The 17,842-nt window shown below is 38.4% G+C and overlaps 2 protein-coding genes across 20 annotated transcripts in view; one reads left to right on the top strand and one right to left on the bottom strand.

Moving 5' to 3' along the window:
- LOC117573894 (uncharacterized) overlaps window positions 1-14,504 on the top strand; it is a 28,462-nt gene extending 13,958 nt beyond the window's left edge. For 3 of the 19 annotated variants that reach the window (XM_052007137.1, XM_052007136.1, XM_052007138.1), the window contains exons 3-8: window positions 1,781-1,966; window positions 2,031-2,118; window positions 2,182-2,530; window positions 2,595-2,872; window positions 2,937-2,981; window positions 14,146-14,433. In XM_052007137.1, coding sequence (XP_051863097.1) covers window positions 1,808-1,966; window positions 2,031-2,118; window positions 2,182-2,530; window positions 2,595-2,872; window positions 2,937-2,981; window positions 14,146-14,408 — 1,182 coding nt within the window. In that variant the 5' untranslated portion in view covers window positions 1,781-1,807 and the 3' untranslated portion in view covers window positions 14,409-14,433. Of the gene's footprint in view, window positions 1-1,158; window positions 1,279-1,780; window positions 1,967-2,030; window positions 2,119-2,181; window positions 2,531-2,594; window positions 2,873-2,936; window positions 2,982-3,181; window positions 3,604-4,026; window positions 4,075-4,148; window positions 4,718-7,305; window positions 7,408-7,649; window positions 7,836-7,899; window positions 7,988-8,214; window positions 8,403-8,466; window positions 8,745-8,808; window positions 8,854-9,056; window positions 9,568-12,699; window positions 12,924-13,060; window positions 13,247-13,310; window positions 13,399-13,461; window positions 13,787-13,850; window positions 13,943-14,145 lie in introns of those variants that run through there. The other 16 variants (XM_052007146.1, XM_052007145.1, XM_052007134.1 and 13 more) reach the window with 15 other exon arrangements.
- The window catches only part of LOC117573434 (uncharacterized), a 32,378-nt gene extending 15,764 nt beyond the window's left edge, over window positions 1-16,614 (bottom strand). The window contains 1 exon segment of the mRNA XM_052007153.1: window positions 15,882-16,614. Coding sequence (XP_051863113.1) covers window positions 15,882-15,951 — 70 coding nt within the window. The 5' untranslated portion in view covers window positions 15,952-16,614.
- Between the last annotated feature and the right edge of the window lie 1,228 nt (window positions 16,615-17,842).

The following is a 17,842-nucleotide window of genomic DNA, read 5'->3' as shown; positions in this document are numbered from 1 at the left end:
AGTCAGTATTTTAATATAAATCTAACTGTTTTCTCTTTCTAATAATTATTAAATAGAGGATTACATTTTTGAATCCTAAAAAATACAGAAGAGATTACATTTTCATGATGTAATGAATATTGAAAAGAGGGTATATAAAAATAGAATTTTTCAAAGTACAATTTAAAGGGAAAGCAACTCTTTTGCTATTCGTCAGAATGTTATAAATACGTGCTTGGAAATTTTGATCGATAATTAAGAAAAGAAACCACATAGAGTATTTTCCCATCGTTCAGCCCACAAAGTGTTTAGCATTTCATTTAAGCATTCTTGCTCACATTTAAATTAACAAGAAATAGTTTAAAAATTACCAAGTTTTCCCTTCAGTTTGCAGTCTTAAAGAAAGCCAACAAATTGAAAATAGAATCTCTTTCATCTCACAACCCTTCCCCTTAGTTATTTAGTCCGTTTTGCGGTCAATTAATGTAGCGCATCCTTTGGTCGCATTGTTCGGATGCTCGGATTACCGCAAATTGAATTACGGCTTGAAATTGAATGCTTTATTAACACTAATTGGTTGTCGTCGTCTTCCATTCGCCCTTTTTTATGCTTTTTTGCCGGGGTTTAGCCTAGACAAACGCTAAAACAAAAACAGCATAAAAATTGCAACATTTTTTCTAGAGAACACAAAATACATTTTTATTGGTTTTCCAAGGAAATTTCTGGAAATAATTGCGAATGATTTTTTTGTGAATAACATTTTAATGTGTATTTTGCTGGCAACAGATCAAACAGATTCGCACATATTTCCTGATATGTATTCAATTGTTACCTCATGTTGTCAATAAGCAAAATGTGCTCTAATAAATATTTGCCTAGTCGATAACCAGAAGGTCTGTATGAGTCAACCCTCTGTGACTTCTTAGTCAGAGCAAATTTAATCTTTGTGCGATAAGAATTGGAATTCTGTAGAATCAGATCGTCAATCATAAGTTAAATTTAAAAATATATTTAAGAAATATAAAAAGGTTCTCCAAGAGTCCTCATCAACTAATTTGTTTAGCGTTGCCTTATCAGAACACATTTTCTCTGACGTACGAGTTCAAGCATTAGGCATACTCATACGACACATTGGCTTGAGTCTGGGAATATATTTAAGTGTGAGTGTTGAGCACATTGAGTGTTCTTTAAATTCAGATGTACTTGCAAGCAATTGTTCAGTTTACAATTGCATTCCGAAGCGGAAAGATCGAAAGCACATTTGGTGACTTTGACAATATCAAAGTGAGCTTAATATAAGTAATGTAGATTTTGTGTGTGTGAATTGCAGTAAAGTTTAAAGCCGCAATTTAAAGTGTCAACTAGCTTTGGCCACATTCAAAGCCAAGGCTAGTTACCAGAACCGTAGCAAAACCCAAAACAAAACAGATGTCAGAGTGAAAGTAATTCTAAAGTTCGCCGCAGCACACAAAAACATGCAGCGTGGCCCCCCAAAGAAAAATTGCACTAAACTTGATGTCTAATTTAAAATAAACCTCGACTCCTTCAAGTCAAACGCAAACTTTCGAGCCTGGCCAAAAGCCAAAACAGAACCGCAACAAAATTTACAGCTCGAAAAGTTTGACGTCGGATTGCTTGTTGTTGGGTTGAATTGGTTTCGTTTTTTTTTTTTTTTTTTTGTTTTTTGTTTTGGGGTTCTGGATATGGGTCTGAATCTTAGTCTGTATTGTTGTTGGGTTTTTTGGATTTAAGTAATTGAGATTGAGCTTCAAGTTGACTAATGATGAATCGTTGTTTGCAGAGAGAACAACAAATTCAATTCAAGGATATGAACGAAACGAGACGAACAATCGGTGGCCTTGCACTTCCGGCACTGCTATTGACGCTGCTGCTGCTGTTTGTGTCCCAAACCGAGTGTCGAGCTGCGGGTGAGACGGAAAATGAGTCTGATATTGCATCGCTTCCGCCGGATGTGGATAACGTGGAGGTAAGTGCAGGGCAACATGTTATGTTAACACCATCGATTATACAACAAGTATTTCCCTGAGCAGTTGCATCGAGTGAAGCTCGTTAATGGCGTGATGACTGAGGATCATCCTATTGTTATGTACAAAGAGGACTTTGTCAACGAGGATTATGGTAAGTTTAATACTAGTTGTGAAACTGAAACATGCTTGATGAACTTGTGCATTCCTTGCGCAGATCCCACCCAGAGTGAAACCAAGGCAAAACCTACAAGGAAATACAAGCAACTGAAGCGCATGCGTCATCATTACAGCACCGCAGAGAAGATACGCTTCGATGTGCTGCCGGAGACACCAATCTTTGTGGACGATGCCGATGACTCTGGTGCCGATAACTTTGAGGCAGCCTCGCTGTTGGAGCCTTCCAAGCAGGAGACTTTGCAGAAGTATCCCAAGAAGTATCACAGTCGTCAGCGTCGTCAAGCGTACTACTACAACAGAAACCACTACTATGTCCAGCCCTATCAATATCCCCCCTCTCCCGCACCATATTATCTGCCAGTTGCGACACCAAATCAATACCAACAGTTAGTATAGAAAGTTGTTTATGAAAATGCCTTGAATTTCATTGTTTATCTCTGCCATTTGCAGTAGTCAGGTAGAGGGCAAGAAACCTAAATATCGTGGCAAGCAACCGCCATGGCAAACGAAGCCCACGAAACCCAACATGCCCACCGATATTGGCACACGTCTAGGTGAACCCGATGAAAACTCTTTGTTCCATGACTCGAATCCTGCCAATGCCGACTTCTCGGTATTCAATCAACCCAGGCCAGCAGCAGACACTCCCAGGCCAAGCTCAAGCAATCGGCAAACGCCAACAACTCGCCCTCCTTTTGGTGGATTCCAGTCCCCACCAGAGTCACCAGGTTAGACGACATTTTCTTAAACTCAATACTTAAATTAAACTCCATTATTTTATGTACTTTTTAGTGGAGCAACCGCCTAGATGGGAGCCCAGCCCACAAAGACGTCCAGGTAAATTTAGCTCCCTTCAACTCCTCTCATACTTGATCATTCACTTGCATTCGAAATTCATTCATTTTGTGGCATAACAAAAACCCCTGCTTTATCTCATTGAGTAACTGCTAACCAAAACGCTTTCTCTCTGTGTCTCTCTTTCTCTCTCTCTCTCTCTCTAACGCTCTCTCTCTCTATTGCTGCTTAATATTTGACAGCCACAAATAGGCCGACGACATCCGCACCAGCAGCGTCGAGAAGAACCACACCGAGGGTGTCAAGCTGTGTCTGGGCCATTGTCAACTGTTGTTCGCAGGGCAACAGTGATATCCACTATAATTGCTTTGAGGAATTTGGCTGTCACGGCGCCTTTTGGGGCGTCAATCCCTGTGCGGACAATGTGCGCGATGGTGCGATTGCCTCATTAACGAGATCCTTTTCAACCGGTCCTCCATCCCTACGCCAATAAATAATCGAGATTTTCGCTTACTTCGATTGGCTGTGTGTGCGCCGTGAAAGTATTTTTGGGATTTTCGCTACATACAGGAAATCTACCTATTTAATTTATTCTCTAAGCTTAGGTCTAAAACACTTAAAATCCAAAACACAAATAAAGAATTTTCAAATTTGTCTTTTTTAACTGCAATTATCTTTCAATTACTAAACATATCTGATTTAATTGGCAAATGGTAAACTTAACAAATCCGTAGCTGTTACTTGGTTAATGGCTTTTACATGTTATTGGTTTGGTCTACGATTACACATCAATTGCAATTACAATTACAATTACAGTTACAGTTATAGTTATACATTAATTACGCCCACTCAATCAGTTGACCAGCTTTCAACTGTTGCAGTCTTCTATTGTTTGGCCAAAATGCATTTCAATTGCAGACAATTAAAGGCAATCCGATAGCTGGCTAATAACTGTTCTTGTTGTAATACGATACAAATATTCCCACACATTCACACACATACACATCACAAACACACACACACACCTGTAGAGCAGCACACTTGTCCACGCCAGAAAAGTTAACAAGTCGGCGCATTTTAATTGCAGCTTCTGCGCTCTCCTCTCGCCCCCGTCCAGCGCCCGCGTATCGCCAGGGTAAGCCAACTAACGTTGACTGGCCATGATGGATGTCCATGTCAAAGTAAATCAATTGCTTTGTTTCATTACAGACGTCCTCGTGTATCCCGAGGAGCCGAGCTACGAGGAGGGCAGCGCCTGCCATCGGGCCTCGCATCTCTGCTGCAGTCTCTCTAATCTGGCATCGTTGTACGATTGTTTCCAGCATCTGAACTGTGAGAACAGCATCTCTGAGATACTCTCGACCTGCTCTTAGTGATTGACAAACACACACATACAGACACACGCACACAATGACTCGAGTTGCTTTTAACTCTGTCTCACATTACTGCTTGCTGTCTGGCCGCAATTATAATTAAGCCAACCACACAGAGAGTGCTGCTGACCATTTGGCTTTGACCTTTTCCTAATTCACATACAAGAAGTAACATAGCTAGTCGTCGACTGACTTTCCCGCATACTCGCTTATAGATGATACAGTTTAGCCTAGCTTAACATAGCGTGTTTATACATATGTTAATACCACGTATACTCGTATATTTTGTGCCAAGTTTCATAAATTACAAAGTTCTGCTCTGCTGTCAACTTAACAAAGTATGTCTTTATTATACCTGTCAGTGATGGATTAAAAGGGTATGAATACTTAGTTGTGATTCCTTGAGTAAGTACAGAAATGTTTGAGTAAGTATACATACATATTTAATTTTACTATCAGCGACTACTGTTTTATATAGGTGAAATGCTGATTTCAAACTTGATGGCAATATTAAAAAGACTAAAGGTTTTGACTCAAAAGTCTCATGACCAATGCATAGGTTTTTACATATTTTATATATGTGAATATTTCGTAGAATTTTCTTATTTAATAGGACACATATATGATTGATAACAAATCTTCTACATCCTTGAATCTATTGGAGAATTGGCTTTAAATTATCAAGATAATATTTTCTATAGGTAAAAGAAATATGTCAAAGGTTTCATAGTTAATGCGACGATATAAATCATAAAAAAATAGAATTTTAAGGATTGAATATATTTTTTAACCATAAATACCAAATCCTTCTAGTACGTATGTATATTTTAAATTTTAATATAGTGATATATGTATGAAATATTTCTTGCAAAATTTATGGCCTAAACAAATCTAATTTTTCAAAGGTTGGATAGAAAAAATGTATACGTACATACATATAATATGGAAATATTTTGTATAATATTCTTAAAGTTTAAACACCATATTTATTATTTTGTTCAACATATATAATTGTTTTCCTTGTGAGTAGGAATCATACTGCAACAGTCATATATCGATAAGTGTATTAAGACTTTTGCTTAAAATTGTAAATAAATATTTATATGGTTTAATCAAATTTTGTCAAAAATTAAGTAGCGAAGAATTATGCACATTATTTATATATATATATATATTTCTTCGCCTTAGTTTTATTTGATGTCAAATACTTATCAGTTTGTTTTGTCCAATATTTTCCATCTTATTCAACTTGACTTCATTGCCCACTTCCATTTTCACTCCCATTCACCCCTCTGGCGAGTTTCGAGCTTTTGTTGAAAGCCGCCACATAATACGTCTGCAGAGAGTCGCACTATGGTCCAGGAGCCCACTTTTTGTGGCATTTATTAATAACTCCTGAACTAGATAAGATTTTTGTATGCGATGTGCCGGTAGGAAATGTATGTAACAGGTAGAAGGAGGCATCTCCGACCCTATAAAGTATATATATTCTTGATCAGCGTCAACAGCCGAGACGATATAGCCATGTCCGTCTGTTCATCTGTGTGTCTGTCCGTCTGTCCGTATGAAACACTGGATCTCAGAGACTATAAGAGATAGAGCTATAATTTGTTAGCATTTGTTATGTTTGCACGCAGATCAAGTTTGTTTCAAATTTTTGCCACGCCCACTTCCGCCACCGCAAACCAAAAAAAACTAATAACAAGCCTAATTTTAGAATAACAAGCCTAATTTATAGCGAATTTTGGCATATACAATAAATACTATAGTAGTTATGATTCCTGAAAATTTGGTGACGATCAGATAAAAATTGTGGAAGTTATTAAAGAAATACTTTTGTATGGGCAAAAGCGCCTACTTACTAGGGTCTGAGTTGGTTTGGCCGTTTGACCATTTGGTTTATTTTTTGTATTTTTGCAGTATATTCGGTATATTTGGAAAATGATACCGCAATATTTTGCCTTTTTTAAAAATGGGTAGCGGGTATCTCACAGTCGCGCACGCTCGACTGTAGCTTTCTTACTTGTTTTATTTAAACTAAGGAAGGTCCTTAGAATAAATTTGGAAAAGAAGGCGTGTCCACGCCTACGTGAAATATTTTTTTTTTAATATTTTTTTTTTTATATTTATTGATATTAATACATTGATTTTCACTCTGCATTTTTACAATTGAGGTTATGGTCTAATAATGCAAATTTCATGAAATTTGGTTATATGTGGCGATGCAGACTAAATACAATTGATCAAGAATTAATTTCTCTACGACACACAATAGGTTTCAGGGTCAAAAGGGGGTCAGAGACACTTTGTATAGCTTCTGATAAATGAGATTTAGGTGAAAATTTTGACTTGCTTGATGACATACTTTTACACATAACTACAAAGACATCAAGACGACTTGAGACATTTCACTTTACAAAACACGTAGTACATACTCCAACTTTATTAATACTAATTGGTTGTCGTCGTCTTTCATTCACCCCTTTTTATGCTTTTTTTGCCGTGGTTTAGTCTGGACAAACGCCAAAACAAAAACAGCAAAATAAATTTTTATTGCTTTTTTAAGGAAATTTCTGGAAATAATTTTTTGTGAATAACATTTCAATGTATATTTTGCTGGCAACAGATCAAACAGAATCGCACATGTTTCCCGATATGTGTTCATTTGTTACCTCATGTTGTCAATAAGCAAAATGTGCTCTAAGAATTATTTGCCTAGTCGCTGTAACTTTTGAGTCAGAGCAAATTTAATCTTTGCGCGATAAGAATTGGAATTCTGTAGAATCAGCTCGTCATTCATAAGTTAAATTTGAGAACATATTTAAGAAATATAAAAAAGGTTATCCAAGAGTCCTCATCAATTAATTTGCTTAGCGTTGCCTTATCAGAACACATTTTTGCTGACGTACGAGTTCAAACATTAGGCATACTCATACGACACATTGGCTTGAGTCTGGGAATATAATTAAGTGTGAGTGTTGAACACATTGACTGTTCTTTAAATTCAGATGTACTTGCAAGCAATTGTTCAGTTTACAATTGCATTCCGAAGCGGAAAGATCGAAAGCACATTCGGTGACTTTCACAATATCAAAGTGAGCTTAATATAAGTAATGTACATTTTGTGTGTGTGAATTGCAGTAAAGTTGTAAGCCGCAATTTAAAGTATCAACTAGCTTTGTCCACATACAAAGCCAAGGCTAGTAACCAGAACCGTAGCAAAACCCAAAACAAAACAGATGTCAGAGTGAAAGTAATTCTAAAGTTCTTGGGTTTCTTGAATTTAAGTAATTGAGATTGAGCTTCAAGTTGACTAATGATGAATCGTTATTTGCAGAGAGAACAACAAATTCAATTCAAGGATATGAACGAAACGAGACGAACAATCGGTAGCCTTGCACTTCCGGCACTGCTATTGACGCTGCTGCTGCTGTTTGTGTCCCAAACCGAGTGTCGAGCTGCGGGGGAGTCGGAAAATGAGTCTGATATTGCATCGCTTCCGCCGGATGTGGATAACGTGGAGGTAAGTGCAGGGCAACATGTTATGTTAACACCATCGATTATACAACAAGTATTTCCCTGAGCAGTTGCATCGAGTGAAGCTCGTCAATGGCGTGATGACTGAGGATCATCCTTTTGTTATGTACAAAGAGGACTTTGTCAACGAGGATTATGGTAAGTTAATTACTCATTGTGAAACTGAAACATGTTTGCTGAACTTGTGCATTCTCTGCGCAGATCCCACCCAGAGTGAAACCAAGGCAAAACCTACAAGGAAATACAAGCAACTGAAGCGCATGCGTCATCATTACAGCACCGCAGAGAAGATACGCTTCGATGTGCTGCCCGAGACACCAATCTTTGTGGACGATGCCGATGATTCTGTTGTCGATAACTTTGAGGCCGCCTCGCTGTTGGAGCCCTCTAAACAGGAGACTCTCCAGAAGTATCTCAAGAAGTATCACAGTCGTCAGCGTCGTCGAGTGTACTACAACTTCAGCCGAAACAACCACAATGTGCAGCCCTATCAAAATCGCCCCGTTCCCGCATCATATTATCTGCCAGTTGCGCCACCAAGTCAAAACCCACGGTTAGTATAGAAAGTTGTTTATGGAAATGCCTTGAATTTCGTTGTTTATATTTGTCATTTGCAGTAATCATTTAGTGGGCAATAAACCTACATATATTGGCAACCTACCGCCATGGCAAACGAAGCCCACAAAACCCAGCATGCCCACCGATATTGGCACACGTCTAGTCGAACCCAATGAAAACTCTTTGTTCCATAACTCGAATCCTGCCAATGCCGTCTTCTCGGTATTCAATCAACCCAGGCCAGCAGCAGACACTCCCAGACCAAGCTCAAGCAATTGGCAATGGCCACCAACTCGCCCTTCTTTCGGTGGCTTCCAGACCCCACCAGTCACACCAGGTTAGACGACATTCTCTAAAAATCAATACTCAAATTAAACTTAATTATTTTATGTGCTTTTTAGTGGAGCAAGCGCATAAATGGGAGCCCAGCCCACAAAGACGTCCAGGTAAATTTAGCTCCCTTCAACTCCTCTCACACTTGATCATTCACTTGCATTCGAAATTCATTCATTTTGTGGCATAACAAAAACCTCAGCTTTGTCTCATTGAGTAACTGCTACCTAAACGCTTTCTCTCTGTGTCTCTCCCTCTCTCTTTTTTTCTCCCTCTCTATCTCTCTCTCTCTCTACTGTTGCTTAATATTTGACAGTCGCACCAGCAACGACGAGAAGAACTTCACCGAGGTTGTCAAGCTGTACCTGGGCCATTTCCAACTGCTGTTCACAGGGCAAAAGTAGGATCCACTATAATTGCTTTGAGAAATTTGGCTGTCACGGCGCCTTTTGGGGCGTCAATCCCTGTGCGGACAAAGTGCGCGATGGTGCGATTGCCTCATCAACCGGTCCTCTATCCCTACGCCAATAAATAATCAAGATATTCGCTTACTTCGATTGACTGTGTGTGCGTCGTGAAAGTATTTTTGGGATTTTTGCTACATACAGGAAATCTACCTATTTAATTTATTCTCTAAGCTTAGGTCTAAAACACTTAAAACCCAAAACAATAATAAAAAATTTGCAAATTTGTCTATTTTAACTGCCATCAATAATAGTTATAGTGATATATAAGACATTTCTTGCAAAATGTATGGCCTAAGCAAATCTAATTTTTCAAAGGTTGGATAGAAAAGATGTATACGTACATATCATATAATATGAGAATATTTTGTATAATATTCTTAAAGCTTAAACACTATATTTTTTTATATTTTTTTAATAACTAATTAAAAACTTATTTTCAACATATACCATATAATATAACTGTTTTACTTGTGGGTAGGAATCACACTGCAACAGTCATAGATCGGTGAGTGTATTAAAACTTTTGCTTAAAATTGTTTGTCAATATTTATATGGTTTAATCAAATTTTGTCAAAAATTAAATAGCGAAGAATTATGCATATTATTTATATGGGATTATTTTGTAGAGTATTCTTAACGTCTCAATATTATTTCTATCATTTATCTAAACTTTTTTATTCAAAGTTAAGCATCCCAAATAACTAATTTACTTCCCCTATATATATAAAAAAAAATTACCAAGGTGACTACCACATATCTGACAGTCAAATCTACCTTTCTTCGCCTTAGTTTTATTTGATGTCAAATACTTATCAGTTTGTTTTGTCCAATATTTTCCATCTTATTCAACTTGACTTCATTGCCCACTTCCATTTTCACTCCCATTCACCCCTCTGGCGAGTTTCGAGCTTTTGTTGAAAGCCGCCATAAATACGTCTGCAGAGAGTCGCACTATGGTCCAGGAGCCCACTTTTTGTGGAATATATTAATAACTCCTGAACTAGATATGATTTTTTGATGCAATTTTTATACCCGGTACCCATAGGGTAGAAGGGTATTATAATTTTGTGTCGGCCGGAAATGTATGTGACAAGTAGAAGGAGGCATCTCTGATCGGCATCAACAGCCGAGACGATCTAGCCATGTCCGTCTGTGTGTCTGTGTGTCTGTCCGTATGAAACACTGGATCTTAGAGACTATAAGAGATAGAGCTATAATTTTCTTTCGACAGTATTTGTTATGTTTGCACGCAGATCAATAAAATCGAATAACAAGCGTAATTATACCCGCTAGCCATAGGGTAGAAGGGTATTATAACTTTGTGCCGGCAGGAAATGTATGTAACAGGTAGAAGGAGGCATCTCCGACCCTATAAAGTATATATATTCTTGATCAGCGTCAACAGCCGAGACGATCTAGCCATGTCCGTCTGTCCGTCTGTCCGTCTGTGTGTCTGTGTGTCTGTCCGTATGAACACCTAGATCTCAGAGACTATAAGAGATGGAGCTATAATTTTTTTTTGACAGCATTTGTTATGTTTGCACGCAGATCAAGTTTGTTTTAAATTTTTGCCACGCCCCCTTCCGCCCCCGCAAATCAAAAAAATCGAATAGCAAGCGTTATTTTAAAGCTAGAGCTGCGAATTTTGGTATATACAATAACAACTATAGTAGTTGTGATTCCGGAAAATTTAATTGCGATCAGATAAAAATTGTGGAAGGTATTAAATAAATACTTTTGTATGGGCAAAAACGACTTCTTACTGGGGGTCTGAATTGCTTTATCCGACAATCTGGTATATTGTGCCGTCTATGGTATATTTTGAATGTGGTACCATATCGATATAGCAAATATACCGCTCGGTATATTTGCAGTAGTTTTTGTAGTATTTTCGGTATATTTTAAAAATAACACCGCAATAATTTGTTTTTATTCAAAATGGGTAGCGGGTATCTCACAGTCGAGCACACTCGACTGTAATTTTTTTTACTTGTTTTAGATATAGAGCTGTGAATTTTGGTGTATGGAATAATAACAATAATAGTTATGATTTCTTAAAATTGCGATCAGATAAAAATTGTCGAAGTTATTAGAGAAATACTTTTGAATGGGCAAAAACGCCTACTTGCTAGGGGTCTTAGATGCTTTGGCCGACAATCTGGTATATTGTGTCGTCTATGGTATATTTTTAATGGGGTACTCTATCGTTATACCAAATATACCATTTGGTATATTTCTAATATTTTTGCAACATTTTTGGTATATTTTGAAAATAATACCGCATTACGTACTTTGTTTTTATTCAAAATGGGTAGCGGGTATCTCACAGTCGAGCACACTTGACTGTAGCTTTCTTGGTAGTTTTTTATATGCGGATGATTAGAATTAAAAATTCGATTAATTTTAATATATGGAGATCCCATTTAAGATCCCTAAGATCACCAGAGCCATGTTTTGATCATTGAAACGGACTTAAGATATTTCACATTTCATGCAACTTGTTGTACGATTTGACCCATATTTTCTATTTTATATTAGGAACAATTGCTGTCTACATACTTATATCAATTACTACCTATAGCCATTCCATAATAGCTAACAAAAAAAATTAACTTGGCTTTTTTTCTCGACACTGATTTTCATATAACCTAAAACTGCAGTTTTGCAATTGAGGTTATGGTCTAAATATGCAAATTTCACGAAATTTGGTTATATGTGGCGATGCAGACTATATACAATTGATCAAGAATTAATTTCAAAACATCAAAGGAGGTCAGAGACACTTTTTATAGCTTCTGATTAATGATACATAGGTGAAAATTTGCACTTGCTTGATGACATACTTTTACACATAACTACTAAGACATCAAAACGACATGAGACATTTCACTTTACAAAACATGCAGTACAAACTCCAACTTAATTAACACTAATTGGTTGTCGTCGTCATCCATTCGCCATTTTTTTTTTATGCTTTTTTGCCGTGGCTTAGTCTAATCAAACGCCAAAACAAAAACAGCATAAAAATTGCACCAATTCTTCTAGGGAACGTAAAATACATTTTTATTGTTTTTTAAGGAAATTTCTGGAAATAATTGCGAATGATTTTTTTGTGAATAACATTTTAATGTGTATTTTGCTTGCAACAGATTAGACAGATTCGCACATGTTTTCCAATATGTATTCAATTGTTACCTCATGTTGTCAATAAGCAAAATGTGCTCTAATAAATATTTGCCTAGTCGATAACCAGAAGGTCTGTATGAGTCAACCCGCTGTGACTTCTTAGTCAGAGCAAATTTAATCTCTGCGCGATAAGAATTGGAACTCTGTAGAATCAGCTCGTCAATCATAAGTTAATTTTAAAAATTTATTTAAGAAATATAAAAAGGTTCTCCAAGAGTAATTTTTGCTGACGTACGAGTTCAAACATTAGGCACACTCATACGATACGTTGGATTGAGTCTGGGAATATATTTAAGTGTGAGTGTTGCTCTCATTGAGTGTTTTTTAAATTCAGATGTACTTGCAAGCAATTGTTCAGTTTACAATCGCATTCCAAAACAGAAAGATCGAAAGCACATTTGGTGACTTTCACAATATTAAAGTGAGATTAATATTATATAAGTCAAGTAGATTTTGTGTGTGTGAATTGCAGTAAAGTTTAAAGCCGCAATTTAAAGTGTCAACTAGCTTTGGCCACATTCAAAGCAAAGGCGAGTTACTAGAAACTTAGCAATACCAAAACAAAACAGATGTCAGAGTGAAAGTAATTCAAAAGTTCTTGGGTTTCTTGAATTTAAGTAATTGAGAGTGAGCTTAAAGTTAACTAATGATGAATCGTTGTTTGCAGAGAGAACAACAAATTCAATTCAAGGATATGAACGAAACGACTCGAACAATCGGTGGCATTGCACTTCCTGCACTGCTATTGACGCTGCTGCTGCTGTTTGTGTCCCAAACCGAGTGTCGAGCTGCGGGGGAGACGGAAAATGAGTCTGATATTGCATCGCTTCCTTCGGATGTGGATAACGTGGAGGTAAGTGCAGGGCAATATGTTATGTTAACACCATCGATTATAGAACAAGTATTTCCCTGAGCAGTTGCATCGAGTGAAGCTCGTCAATGGCGTTATGACTGAGGATCATCCCATTGTTATGTACAAAGAGGACTTTGTCAACGAGGATTATGGTAAGTTTAATATTCATTGTGAAACTGAAACATGTTTGCTGAACTTGTGCATTCTCTGCGCAGATCCCACCCAGAGTGAAACCAAGGCAAAACCTACAAGGAAATACAAGCAACTGAAGCGCATGGTACGCTTCGATGTGCTGCCGGAGACACCAATCTTTGTGGACGGTGCCGATGACTTTGGTGCCGATAACTTTGAGGCCGGCTCGCTATTGGAGCCCTCCAAGCAGGAGACTTTGCAGAAGTATCCCAAGAAGTATCACAGTCGTCAGCGTCGTCAAGCGTACTACAACTTCAGCCGAAACAACCACGATGTGCAGCCCTCTCAAAATCGGGGCGATTCCGTATCTAATTCTCTGTCATTTGGGCACCCAAATCTAAACCCACGGTTAGAATAGAAGGTTGTTTATGGAAATGCCTTGACTTTCATTGTTTATCTCTGCCATTTGCAGTAATCCGGTAGAGGACAAGGAACCCAAGAATCATGGTAATCGACTGCTAATGCAACCGCCTAGAAGGGAGCCCAGCCCACAAAGACGTCCAGGTAAATTTAACTCCCTTCAACTCCTCTCATACTTGATCATTCACTTGCATTCGAAATTCATTCAATTTATGGCATAACAAAAACCCCTGCTTTGTCTCATTGAGTAACTGCTACTTAAGCGCTTTCTCTCTGTGTGTCTCTCTCTCTCTCTTTCTTTCTCCCTCCCTATTTCTCTCTCTTTATTGTTGCTTAATATTTGACAGCCACAAATAGGCCGACGACATCCGCACCAGCAGCGTCGAGAAGAAATACACCGAGGGTGTCAAGCTGTGTCTGGGCCATTGTCAACTGTTGTTCGCAGGGCAACAGTGAGATCCACTATAATTGCTTTGAGGAATTTGACTGTCACGGCGCCTTTTGGGGCGTCAATCCCTGTGCGGACAATGTGCGCGATGGTACGATTGTCTCATTAACGAGATCCTTTTCAACCGGTCCTCCATCCCAACGCCAATACCTACCTATTTAATTAATTGTCTAAGCTTAGGTCTAAAACACTTAAAACACTAATAAAAAATTTGCAAATTTGTCTTTTTTAACTGCCATCAATAATAGTTATAGTGATATATGAGATATGTTTTGCAAAATGTATGGCCTAAACAAATCAAATTTTTCAAAGGTTGAATAGAAAAGATGTATATGATACGTATTACGTACATATAATATGAGAATGTTTTGTTTAATATTCTTAAAGTTTAAACACCATATTTATTATTTTAATTTCACTGACAAAATTTTAATTTTTGACAAAATTTGATTAAACCATATAAATATTGACAATTTTTTAGCAAAAGTTTTAATACACTCACCGATCTATGACTGTTCAGTGTGATTCCTACTCAACGAGTGTACTCGACTGTGAGATACCCGCTACCCATTTTGAATAAAATCTATATATTTTGCATTATATTTCTCAATATACCAAATATACTACAAAAATACTAAAAATATACCAAATGGTATATGTGGTATATCGATATAGAACCCCATTAAAAATATACCATAGACGGCACAATATTCCAGATTGTCAGATAAAGCAATTCAGACCCCCAGTAAGAAGGCGTTTTTGCCCATACAAAAGTATTTCTTTAATAACTTCGACAATTTTTATCTGATCGTAACCGAATTTTCAGGAATCATAATTACTATAGTTGTTATTGTTATTATATAACTCTAGCTTTAAAACTACGCTTGTTATTCGATTTTTTTTTTGATTTGCGGGTTCGGAGGGGGGCGTGGCAAAAATTTGAAACAAACTTGATCTGCGTGCAAACATAACAAATGCTGTCGAATAAAAAATATAGCTCTATCTCTTATAGTCTCTGAGATCTAGGTGTTCATACGGACAGACGGACAGACACACAGACGGACAGACGGACATGGCTAGATCGTCTCGGCTGTTGACGCTGATCAAGAATATATTTACTTTATAGGGTCGGAGATGCCTCCTTCTACCTGTTACATACATTTCCTACCGGCACAAAGTTATAATACCCTTCTACCCTATGGGTAGCGGGTATAAAAATACCATCTATCTACCTTTTTCGCCTTAGTTTTATTTGATGTCAAAGACTTATCAGTTTGTTTTGTCCAATATTTTTCATCTTTTTCAACTTAACTTCATTGCCCACTCCCTCTTCCATTTTCATTCCCATCCCCCCCTCTGGCGAGTTTCGAGCTTTTGTTGTAAGCCGCCATATAATACGTCTGCAGACAGTCGGCGACAAGTTGAGGCACAAATCTGGGCCAAGTTAATTTGCCAGCCTAATGTCACTTGTTATGGTATTTACTGACCTACGCTCTCAGCTCTTGTAAGGCGATTATGCCAAGGCCACGCCCACTACCATCGGCTTAATTGCGTCTAGTATAAATCGTGTTGTGTGTGTGTGCGTGTGTGTGCGAAGAAAAACGTTGCCTAGTTATGAACGCAGAGTTTACTTACCGCTGCCGCTGTCATAGGATCTGGAGGTGGAGCCGCTGGTATTGGAACGTTTAATCTCACGTCGACCCATGCTGTCGCTGTCTGTGGTCGACTGAAGTTGTTGCTGCTGTTGTTGTTGTTGTTGCTGCTGTTGTTGGTAACGACTGAAGTTTGCGGTGGGGCTGGAGCTGTTGTTGGCCACGTGGCACGTGGCAAGAACTGCACAAGCTGTTGAAGCAGCCGCTTTGGCAACCGCAGAGCTATAGCTCGGACTATTGCCGTTGCAATTGCAATTAAGCGAGGGCGTGGAAGCGGTGGCGGTGGCACAACGATTGCCCAACAACACCAGCGGGTTGCCACTGCGTGTGCTGTTCGCTTTTGCGTGTGCGCTGCTACTGATGTTGCTGCTGGTGGGCGGAAACTCAAAGTAGTTGACCTGCAGTTGATTGCCAAGCAAATTGATAACAGGTTTGGTGGCCAAGCTACAGCCTCCTTCAGTATGGTTGGTGCTAGAGCTGCTGTTGCGTCTATGCTGCTGTTGCTGGTGTTGGTGTTGCTGCGGATATGAATGATGTGGCGAATGTTGATGTTGCTGGTGCTTGCTGGAGCTGGAATTGACGATGCTGCTGCTGCTGGCGGTCAATTGGTGCTGATGCGGCGTGGGCGGCGGCGGGGGACAAGCGTTGTTGATGCTGCTGCTGCTGGAGAAGGACGATTTGCGCAGCGATGATGGTCTCAACCCTTTGACAGGGTACAATGGATACTATCGTCCTGCAATGCGTACCCAATCGCGATGGTCTCGGTCGCTGTTGTACCAAATGCCTGCAAGCACAAATAACAAGGAAGTTGAAACACATTTAATCGACATTTTCATTTTCATGTTCATTGTCATCATCGTAATCGTTACTGTAATCGTCATCAGCGGCCATCATCGATAAGCACATTAACTGCACGCAATGGCGCCAGATTAAAGACAAAGTGCACTTAAAGCCCAACTGAACGCGTGGCCAGCATGACAACAGCCAGCCAGAGCGAACACACTCGCACGCTCGCATACAGATTGCGTATTGCGTATACGCCCCCGTTAATGCCGTCCGACTGCCATCGTAAAAGTCAGACCTCAGACTGTGCGCGGCCATTAACCAAGCCAAACCATTTGGGACAGCCTCCTCCTCCTCCTGTCCTCCGGTCTGGTCATCGAGCGATTGCTGTACGCAAGCGGTCAGCGCCAATTTTACCAAATATTTGGCACATGAAATCATTTTGCGCTAATAAAATTTCACGTCCCACTGGGCGGATCATTGATTTGCTGTAAAATGACAGGCCACAAAACTCAACGTTCCCTCTCTATTGAACCGAACTCGCAGATACCAACGCACTACATAGATACAGATTCAATTTACGCTTAATGGATGCGTTATTTAGCACTTAATACACGCATATGCATTCAATCAGATACTTAAATGCTCTCATACTCCCACTTGTCTGTCCAGTAAAGTTCATAAATATGTTCCACAAAGTATTAGTAAAAGTTGCATATTAAAAGTTGATGGTCGACAATGAATACAACTCGATGAAGTAATTGATTAAACAAAGAGTAAAAGTGGTTATAAATACTGATAGATTTTGAGACTTCATCAACTAATCAACTGAATTAAAAAAAGATAGTTGAAGTCGAATGTGCTCGACTTTGATATAACAATGTGACCTTATTTCTTCACAAATACGTTAATGAATTTTAGTATTCAGAAAAATTATAATTTATTTAAAAAGAATAGATTTCTTACCTAACCAAACTACTAATCAGAACTAGTAGGTGTTTTGTTTTGTTAAAATAAAATGCGATTCTATACTATATATTTATTAATTTTACTTACTACCTTTTTGAAGACAATTTTGCTCTCTCGTTTAACCTAACAAATACCTATTTTAATTATGATGTGAAGCATATAATTAACAATTGAAAACTTTTAAGACAGCTC

The sequence above is a fragment of the Drosophila albomicans genome, chromosome 2R (assembly GCF_009650485.2).
Source record: "Drosophila albomicans strain 15112-1751.03 chromosome 2R, ASM965048v2, whole genome shotgun sequence".
In the NCBI taxonomy this organism is placed as follows: domain Eukaryota; kingdom Metazoa; phylum Arthropoda; class Insecta; order Diptera; family Drosophilidae; genus Drosophila; species Drosophila albomicans.
This window is presented reverse-complemented; position numbering and strand designations above follow the sequence as displayed.